This window comes from Cibotium barometz, chromosome 12 (genome assembly GCF_041138505.1).
Source record: "Cibotium barometz isolate CiBa-2024 chromosome 12, ASM4113850v1, whole genome shotgun sequence".
Taxonomy (NCBI): Eukaryota; Viridiplantae; Streptophyta; class Polypodiopsida; order Cyatheales; family Cibotiaceae; genus Cibotium; species Cibotium barometz.
The window spans coordinates 44,127,970-44,138,435 of NC_141057.1; the positions used below are offsets into that span (position 1 = coordinate 44,127,970).

At 43.1% G+C, this 10,466-nt stretch overlaps 1 protein-coding gene across 1 annotated transcript; it reads left to right on the forward strand.

The window, feature by feature from the left end:
• The first annotated feature begins 7,013 nt into the window (after nucleotides 1-7,013).
• On the forward strand, nucleotides 7,014-8,845 carry LOC147633458 (3-oxoglutarate synthase-like). The gene is made up of 2 exons (XM_086806535.1): nucleotides 7,014-7,518; nucleotides 7,658-8,845. The coding sequence occupies exons 1-2, from the start codon at nucleotides 7,158-7,160 to the stop codon at nucleotides 8,638-8,640; spliced, it is 1,344 nt and encodes a 447-aa protein (XP_086662661.1). The 5' UTR covers nucleotides 7,014-7,157; the 3' UTR covers nucleotides 8,641-8,845.
• The last annotated feature ends 1,621 nt before the right edge of the window (nucleotides 8,846-10,466 follow it).

A 10,466-nucleotide genomic window follows, 5' to 3' on the forward strand; every position in this document is an offset into this window, starting at 1 on the left:
TCTCTTCGTTTTGGCGAGACTCGAGAGCTTTAAGGCTCTAGCCTCTAATGTAGACCTTGCCAAATATGCTACTTTCTTGATAGACACTAAGCCTTATTTTTGCATCTTCCTCATGCATGTCATTTTGCAACATAGTACATGAGGAACTTCACTCCCTCTTGCATATCTTTCTCTGATGTCTTCTTTGTTCACATGTATAATTAAGCTAGGCTTCCAATTACATCTCTCATTGTGTTCACTTTTGGGTGTGCTCTAGATTGCCTCTCATGCTATCGCTTTACGACGAGCCCTAGATTTTGCCTCTTATATCAACTTGCTCTAGTGCACCAATGGTTACTTACGTCGTGTATCGCCTCCATTTGGATCCCCTAGTTGGACCTTCGCTTTGAAATCTATATCTTTCTCAGTGGCTTTTGGAGGTCAGCATCCCTCTATAGAGTTTGCATCAATTGATGCAAGGGGATTCACTTGATATAGTACATGCATTCAAGGAGTAATCATAGAACCTCAGTTTTTATGGATTTTAAGGTGCTAAAGAGATCCCTTCATGAGGCTAATATGGTTGTCATTCATGTGTTGAATGAAAATTCCTTTATATGTGCATATTTTTTGTAACTCCATACCACCGTCCCCTCCCTCACGTGTTGTAGAAGCTAGGTCTCATAGAAGAGACAAGATGTAATGGTCAAATGTTGAATGTCACAACATGCAATGCTAAAACGTGGTGGGCTAATGTTGTATGTTGACATAGTCCATGAGTGTCTTTCTTGGGGTTTGTAGCGCTAGCCACATGGGTGGCCACATTGTCGTGGTAGGTCGGACACAACCTGGGGTGATCCAATGTATCTAAAGGTTCCTCTCTCTTCTAGGTGTTACCTAAAAGAGCTAATACTCAACTTAGGAAGCAACGACAATACCACAAACTATCTACCTACTCTCTAATCTATTTACTCGAAGTCTTTTTAACTCTAAGCGCTCATTCTGGATTGCCTCCACTTGGGTCTCGAAATTCTGTTACCAAGCCCAAGGAGGGTGATTACGTAACATAAGAATCCATTGGACACAAAATTTAAAGCTTTAAATTGCATTGATTCCATTTATTCTCATCATATAAGAGAATACATCAAGTAGTAGGAGAAATCAAACAACAATGTAAGTATGCTATATTTTGTACCAATGTAAGTATGCTATATTTTGTACAACATGCTCATGCAAGGTTCTTACAAGAACTTTCATCATCATGTAGCTTGTAAAAGGAAAGTACTGGACGCATTCGCCCCATATCTAGGCTAGTACGTTGGTGGCCACCAAGCTCCTCTTTTCTCTTGTTTTACTTCACGATGCTTGGACTATGCGATCGACCCAGCTAGGGAGCATCGTCACCAAGGGACCGCTTCGCTTGAGGGCCTCTCACCAACAATGAGCTTGAACACTCGTAGGTTGCTAATCTTGGCCTCACCCAAGCTAAACTGAAGGACCCGAGCCAGGGCTAGCCAGGCCTTAGACTCGTCACTTTCCACAACAAGTGCGAACTTCCTCGCTAACCATGTCCATCTTCTCTCGGCTTTGATTCTAATATTTATTATTATTATTTATTTCATCTTCTTTAACATAACCATTGTAGAAAGACATCATTGCAACGTTTTGGAAACCAACTTAAGCCTTTTTTTGCATTCTTTCGATGACAAGTAATTCTCATAGTAATTTGCATTCTCTTTTAAATTTCCCTTTAACACATTTAATTGGGAATTTTCTTTCAAAAGAGTAACTGTATCACTTAAATAGTATTCTTATTACCATCACCTATAAGCTCTAAGAAGGAACAATAAGACCTAAATTAAGAGAAGGCAATCCTTTTTACCCACACACCAAACTCTCTACTAATGAAGAAAAGAAAGCTCTCATTAATCTCCTACACTTTTGCAAAACCCATGCTCTTCGCTCATAGTACAAGATAGGGAAACCATAGCTTATGTTATGCCTACTATACACAAATAATTCCTCCTCTCTCAATCCTAATTTACAAATACAAAATAACCTACATCTACTTAAAGAGAAACAAATTACCCCTAATTAACCATACAAATCCACAAATTTAGCATTACAAAACAATAACTACAACATAGATTACTCTTTCTGAGAGATTAGGAGTCTCTAATCTTCTTGTAAAGCATAGAAGAGATGCTTAAACTAATGAAAAATAAGAAAACATAACAAAAGGGGATAATTTTTACGAGGAAATTTCTCACAAAGAGCTTAACTTTAGCAAGGAATTGATTAAAGTATAGTTTAATCACACAATTTCAGTGCTCTACGTACCCTAATCACACAATTTCACTCCTCTATCCTAATCATTACACTCAATTTCTAATATTAATTAATAAAATTTCCTTAACTTAATTTGAGAGAAAGAGCCCTCTAATTTTAAAATTGAGAGAAAAAGAGATAGAGAAGAGTAGGAAGCTCCAAGAAATGGCCTTCCAAGGCACTATATATCACTTCATAGCACATTAGCTATTTAATTAAATCCTAGGAAAAGCTTAATTAAGATTAAATATTATAACTTCATAGAAAAACTAGAATTTTACTTACAATACACATGGCTTGACTTTGGGAGAGCGGGAAGTGGTCTTCTAGCTCCAAAAAGTACTCCAAAAGTACTTAAGAGTGGAGGGGTAGTAGTAGGAGAATAGTTAGCAACTCCCAAAGGATAGAAAGGTAGGCACATTTTTTAGCATGAGGATAGGACAGAGAAGTATTGAGACATCCCAAATACAACATCAACAGGGTGGGTGGTGGTCTCACATGGAAAGGGGATGGTAGGAGGCTAGGTAGTAAAAATAATAAATGGAAAGGGGATGGTAGGAGGTTAGGAGGTCTCACATGGAAAGGGATGGTAGGAGGTTAGGTAGTAAACATAATAAGACTTGAAAAAATCCAAAATGTCTAGTGGTGGGGTCTAGGAGGTTTCCTTGGTATATTATTCTCCATTTCCGGCCTGACACAGGCTGAGCTTGGCCGCATGCGCCAAGCAACAGTGGGCTGATACTTTATCTTCTCCCTCGGTCTCACACGTGAGACCCGAGATGTGTCCATTGATTTAGAGCCCATTTCCCCCCTGTCCATAAATGACCCCATGCGTGACACCATGTAGCGGTGGACACTATGAACTTATTTGATGACCAATTCGTAGTCTAGTGGTCCTTATGATCACTTGGAGGATGACCTCCTGGATGAGGAGGAGTATGGAGACGATGCTCTCCACACTGATACCATGGATCGAGATGAGTCGGATATAGATATCTTGAGAGAGTCCATCTCACAACTGTTTGCTAGGACTAAAGAACTTGAAAGAGTCCGATTTGAGATTTTAACTATGTTGAGGAGCATCCACGGGAGTTTAGATGCTATTCCGTCCACTCCATTAGGGAGTACAGTTGTGCATCGACCAGCACAGAGGAGGGTGAGATTCCCTTCTGTAAGTGACATAGGGCCCAACGTAGGTAGGCAGGTTGTAACACCCACCAAGCAGTCCGTAGGCGGTTGTTAATCTTCTCAAGGATCTCAAGCCACCGAGCTGTGGGGGAGAGGAGAAAGAGTGCAACAAGGATTCAATGAATATCTTTGTACAAAAGGGACATAGGGCCCAACGTAGGTAGGCAAGTTGTAACGCCCACCAAGCAGTCCGTATAGGCGGTTGTTAATCTTCTCAAGGATCTCAAGCCACTGAGCTTTGGGGGAGAGGAGGAGCACAACAAGGATTCAGTGAATATCTTTGTACAAAAATGGTTGGATATTCATAACCTTAGGTAGACACATGAGGATATGAGGCTCGTAGAGGCCAGCCTATCGTTGACAGGGAAAGAATATAAATGGTGGATGAGTTTGGCCAATAGTGCCAGATGTCCTCGCACCTGGGTGGATTTCAAAACGTTATTTCGAAAGGAGTTTCTACCCGTGAATGAGTTGCAGAGATCCTGGCATGGGTGGGATAAATGCTCGATGTGTGGCATTTCTCTCACCTAGTACATCTCCAACTACTGCGAGATTGTGCTTAAATTGAAAGGGATTGACGAATTCCATACCTTGCTCGGGTTCATGAGGGGATTGCACCCAGACTATGAGGCTTTTGTGGAGCCGAAGGAACCGAAATATCTCAATGAGGCCATTAAATTCATGATGATGTTTTGCGTTATTCTAAATCGGGTCTTAGTAAAGCAGGAGAGGAAAGGGGTGTTTTGAGCTTTAAAAGAAAGTATGTTGCTCAAACCATATAATAATCATAGGTATTTATTTGTTCAAGGGAATGTACTAGGCAAGTAATTCTTGCATGTGCTTTTATGTGTGTGATAGATACATGAGCTCAAATTAATTACTACTTTGTCTTTCCTGTTTATTTTCTTTCTTAGTACTACATGCCTTAAAGAACTATATGCTCTTTAGTCCTCCTTTCTTTTATACTTCAACATTGAGTTCATTTCCAATAATTGTTTTGTGCTTTTATGTGATTGGGACATATAAATGTAATTTCACAATAACGTTGTGATCAACAAGATGATCTCAATGATCAACATAATTTCTATTGGTTGCTATCAAAGTAATAGCTCTTAAATATATTATATTGGTTGTTATTATCAAACCTATAGTTGCCTTTACATAAAGTTTAAACATAACTTTTATGTATCTCAATTAGTTTAAGAGAATTAGATTTTAAGAGAGAGAGAGAGAGAGAGAGAGAGAGAGAGAGAGAGAATCTAAGAGTGGGCCGAGATCCACTGATGGTGGTATGGGTCACTCATGCCTCTAATTACCACCTAAAGGACCTAAGGGCATGTTATCACGTTGAAAAGGCACATCAATCACACATCCACTAGCTGCACACTATTAGATGGTGTAATTTCATTCCACACCAAGAAATTTTACAGCACTCACAAACCCAAGAAATAATAATCGTGCTTTGACCTAGAATTCCCTTGTTTTGGCTTGCTCTACCATGTGTATATCTCAGCAAAGAAGTCAATCGGTTTCTTTGTTGTTGATTCCTTGTACTCCTTCCCACTAAATGTGACTCTAAGTTTCCTTTGTTGCTTGTGGTTGCTAGTCTTTTCTTTCATCATTAACTATGGATCGACCACCTCATCACTGTTGATGGGTGTTGTTTGTGGCACTCCCTATTCGGTGTGCTTTCATCAAAACCTCTTTCTATTGTTGCATCCTCAATTGCAACATCATAATCATCTACACAAATTGCAAGAATCATAGTAAATTCTATTGAAACAACAAGCATCTTAAGGAATGTACACACCTAAAGTACACATTAATTTAACCCACACATAATCTCCTTGGAGGTGTTAATCGAAATTGCCATGTCGGACTTCCACAACATCCCACATGTGCTTCTCAAACTACCTTGGCAATCTCTTGGCATTTCGCTCATTTCTATTCATTTGCCAATATGAGTTATGCCTAGAGGGGACCATGTATTCATTGTCTAAAAACCAAATTCCACTCAGAGTTCTTTCAACTCCAAAATTGACATACCCCCATTTGGACTTCTTTTTTTGCAAGTGACTTGGAAGTTTGTTGCTCTCTTTCAATTCATCAAGCTCAAGCTTTGTTGTAGACACCAACACCTCCATTTCCAAATCTGTCACATCATGCAAGCTTTCCATCCTTCTTGCCCTTTGATAACCCCTCCCTTTGAGAAGCATGGTAATCCATTTACTGCTCTTGTTGTTCTTGCAAATAAATGAGAAGATGGAAAATTTGCCCCATTGGTTGGATTATTACGGTGGATTCCATTGGAGACACCACATGTTGCTATCTGTGTTAAGGTGGAATCCAAGCTTCATTCATACATGCATTTTGCTTGGGGCATACAACCATAGGCCGAACACACTTGGAAGCTTGCTTTGCCCTTGAGGAAGGGGTTGGACCATTGGATATAAATGGCAACACTGTGTGTATCTTGTCAAAGGGGGGGGGGGGGGGGGGATCAAGAACCAATTGTCAATAAGTTGGAGGCCACACATGGCTTTCAAAAAGACGACAAATTTATGGGCCATGAGTTGCCCATTAGAGGCATTGCACTTACACCATGTGAACAACCTCTATGTCTTCTAAATGGGGTTGCAAAACTTGCAACTTGCAACTTGCAACTTGCAAGACCAAGTCAAATGTACTATGTAAGTTCAGTTTCAACTAGCCTAGGTGATTGGGAGTTTGTTGCTCTCTTTGAATTCAAGCTCGAGCTTTGCTGTTATAGACACGAACACCTCCGATTTCGAATCTGTTACATCATGCATGCTTTCCATCCTTGTTGCCCTTCGGTAACCCTTCCCTTTGCGAAGCATGGTAATCCATTACTTCTCTTGCTGGTTATCCATACTTCTCTTGCTTGTTCTTGCAAATAAATGACAAGATGGAAAATTTTCCCCATTGATTGGATTGTTACAGTGGATTCCATTGGAGACACCGCATGTTGCTCTGTGTTAAAGTGGAATCCAAGCTTCATTCCTACATGCATTGTGCTCGAGGCATACAACAACCATAGGCCGAACACACTTGGAAGCTTGCTTTGCCCTCATCATCGAGAAGGGGTTGGACCATCGGAGATAAATGACAATGATGTGTAGCTTGTGGAAGAGGGGGTGTAGAACCAGTTGTCAATAAGTTGGAAGCCACGCGTGGCTTTCAAAATGACGTGTGAACAGATTTATGGGCCATGAGCTGCCCAATAGAGCCATTGAAGTTACACCATGTGAACAGCCTCTATGTCTTCCATATGGAAGGTTGCAAGAAAACTTAAAACTTGCAAATTGCAAAGACCAAGTCAAATGTACTATGTGAGTTTTGAGTGGGAATATTGGAAGGCCCAAAGAAAATTGTAACGTTTCAGGCAACCACTGACGGTGACTGTAAAGGCCATTTCGGTTTGAAGAAAATTCTTGAGTTGACTGAGTCGAAGCGTCGGGCCTATATATGCAAAACACGTTGCCTTGCACTTCAACAGGTCGCCCTTTCTAAGTCTTCGCCCCTCTTGAATTGCGAGAGTGCTTTCTAGGTCTCTCTGTGTGTGATAATTGTTCTCTCTTGCGAGTGCTTTCTAGGTCTCTCTGTGTTTGATTTGTTGTTCAGCTCTAAGTCAGCCAGCCAAGATGTTTCTGGAGGTGGAGGTTGCCGCCCAGGGGAGGCGCGAGTGGGTTCCCGCTGAGTCCGTCCCAGGCACCCCCCGCCCTTCCTGTCCGACCTGGATCGAGCAGCCATCTCCCCGAGTGCCCCTGCCCCAGGGGCCGACCTGGGTAGAGCCCCCTTCTCCCCGCCTCACCGGCGCCAGTGCCGAATCTCAGCGCCCGCCCAATGAATTCCCTCCGCCCGAGAAGTCCCGCGCCTGCGTCCTGGCCATGGGCCGCGCCACCCCGCCCAACCAGATCGACCAGGCCACATACACCGACTGGTACTTCAACGTCACCAACTGCAGCGACAAGGTGGAGCTCAAGCAGAAGATGCAGCGCATCTGTAAGTCATCTTTTGTGTGTGCGTGTGCGTGCTGCCATTCCTATAGCTTGTGTGCTTGCTGCCTTCTTACCTTACGGTGCTAGCCTCTTTTGACCTCCTTCAATTTTGGCCCCTCATTCTTCATGTTTTGATTATGCAGGTGATCGCTCTGGTATCCAGAACAGGTACTCCATTCTCACAGAGGAGTTTTTGAAGGAGCATCCCGAGTTCTACACTCCTGGGGAGCCCAGTTTGGAGCAGAGGAACGCCATCTTCGCCCAGGAGGTACCCAAGCTTGCCCACGAGGCGGCCGTCCAGGCCATCAACGAATGGGGCCGCCCTGCGTCTGAAATCACCCACCTGGTGGTAGCCACTCTCACAGGGGTGGCCATTCCAGGAGCGGATGTGATGCTGACGAAGTCGCTGGGTCTGAGGCCCGATGTGAACAGAGTGATGCTGTACATGCTGGGATGCTATGCGGGGGTCACTGCTCTGCGCGTTGCCAAAGATCTGGCTGAGAACAACCCATCCTCTCGCATTCTGATCTGCTGCAGCGAGCTTGCAGCTCCCACTTTCCGAGCCCCGAACGAGAAGTTCCCATACGATCTGGTGGGCACCGCCCTGTTCGGCGACGGTGCGTCCGGCGTGATCGTGGGGGCCCAACCTCAGCCCAGGATCGAGCGCCCGCTGTATGAAATCGATTGGGTGGGGGAGGTGCTGGCGCCTGATTCGGAGAAGATCATAGAGGGCACCTTGAAGCTGGAAGGCTTGCAGTTCTACCTGGACAGGACGCTGCCCAGCTTGGTGTCCAAGCATGTGGGATCATTCTGTAGGACGGCGCTGGACAATGCGCCGAGCAAGCCGGACTTCAACGACATCTTCTGGGCGGTGCACTCGGGAGGGCCGGCCATCCTGAACGCGGTGGAGGAGGCGCTGCAGCTGCAACCGGAGAAGCTGGCGGCGAGCCGCCACATCCTGAAGCACTATGGCAACATATCTGCATCGACGGTGTTGTTCGTGCTGGACGAGCTTCGAAGGGCGGACTCACCCGCAGATAGCCAGGACAGCTGCGAGTGGGGTATCGCTGTCGCGTTCGGGCCGGGGGTCACCATCGAAGGAGCCCTCCTCAAGCGCTGCAAGTGATTCTACCACATGTCGAAGGTTTTGTAAAATTTAATAAGGAGGGCCTCTGGGCCTGGCTGCTTATCGTTTTTGGATTACTTCATCGGCTCAATAACCAATCCTGGCTCGTGGATTACTTTATGACCAACCCCAGTTCACTCGCTGCTTATGGTCTAAATCTCTGATGTCATTTCTGTTATCTTTTAAAAAAAAGTTGGCTTTTCCACTGGGGCTATCCATTTCAAATTGTTCTCATCCCAAAACTGATATTAAATGACTATCAACATATACTTCCTTTTTTTATATCTAACTCGAAATTCTTTGTTACAAACCCCATTTCTCTAGCACACTAATTAGTTTTTTAGGGTGCTTATTCACTCTAGCACATTAATTAAATTTTTTTGAGGGTGCTTGTTCACTCTAGCACATTAATTAAATTTTTTAAAGGTTGCTTGTGTTCAATTTTGAAAGGAAAAGCGTAGCCACACTAAGGTTTTCAACCTTAGTGATAAGCTCTGTGTAGCGTGGATTCAAAATTTTTATTATAAACCATATAAAAATTTTACTATAACCAATGCAACAAAACACAAGTGTCTATATACAACAAAAGCCAGAGTCCACAAGTGTAGTCAAACGTATAAAGCATCTACGAAAACCTAGAGGAAACGGCGGTAAGGACGATAAATCTACGGACTTGAGGTGATAACGAGACAAGTCATCTCCATCCACTATTGCTCTTTTGAATTTTTGTGGTCTCTCTTCCATACATAAAGATATGATGTACTATAGCTTTGTTGTGACTACATTTCCTGATCATCGTGTCGATGATGATAGGATTGGCATGACTCCCCACCTCTGCAGTATGGTTATCATGCACATCTTCATGACTGCATACTCTATTACCGTCTTCACTTCTGTCATCTTCATGTTGTTCTTTGTCAGATTGTGCATACACTGGATTGAAATATCTAATAGCGCGAGTATCTGTAACGAAGATTTCTTCTATGTCTATGCATTGGGTGAGGTGAGGAAGCTTCATGACTCTCCAAATTGCAAAAGATCTTCTCCTAGTCATGGCAGATCCAGTCTTTGGAATTATCCACAATGTCGCTGGGTAATATTTTCTTGTGCGGACCATTTTCATGACTGCGCTCTGGAGTGAAGCACCAAGCTTATCATCTATGTAATTATCCATAAATATATAAGCCCGTTCAAATAGATTAATAGGCGACAAGCACACTTTGTTTTTCAAATCAACTTGTCCATAACGAGCATACAGTTGACGTCCTCTCATTATCTCCTCACTGGAGATGTTATGTGAGAAGAACTTAAAATGCGGTTTGTGCAAGTCTTTCATGCAGTACCTTATCATGCCTTCAAATGTATGCATTTTTATTTGCCTTAGACCTTACACATCACTAAAGCATCCTCTGGTTTAACGAAGTCCCAGCCCAAATACCGTTTGATGGCTTTGCCAATACTTATGAGTGATGGAGCCATAAGACTCACGACCATTTGAAAATATAAATGATTCAGAGTACCTCCTTTCTCTAGTGCAAACAACCCCTTCAAGCAATCCTTCAAGCAATCCATTCAAACTCTTCTAGTGGTTCCTAGCATGACAGATTGATGTCTCCATTTTCGTTGGCTACGGTTACCGACACTTCAAATAGCTTCGTCTTCTTCTCTGTTGGGAAGCGAGGTATCTTGTGCACAGACTGCTCCAAGTCGGCATTCCTTTCATTTGTGATAGGTTGTTTACCTTCCGTATCATGGTGTGTGGATCTTGGACAACAAGAATGCGTAAAGAAAAGAGTCGTCAGACGATGCAAAAGCATGCATGACAA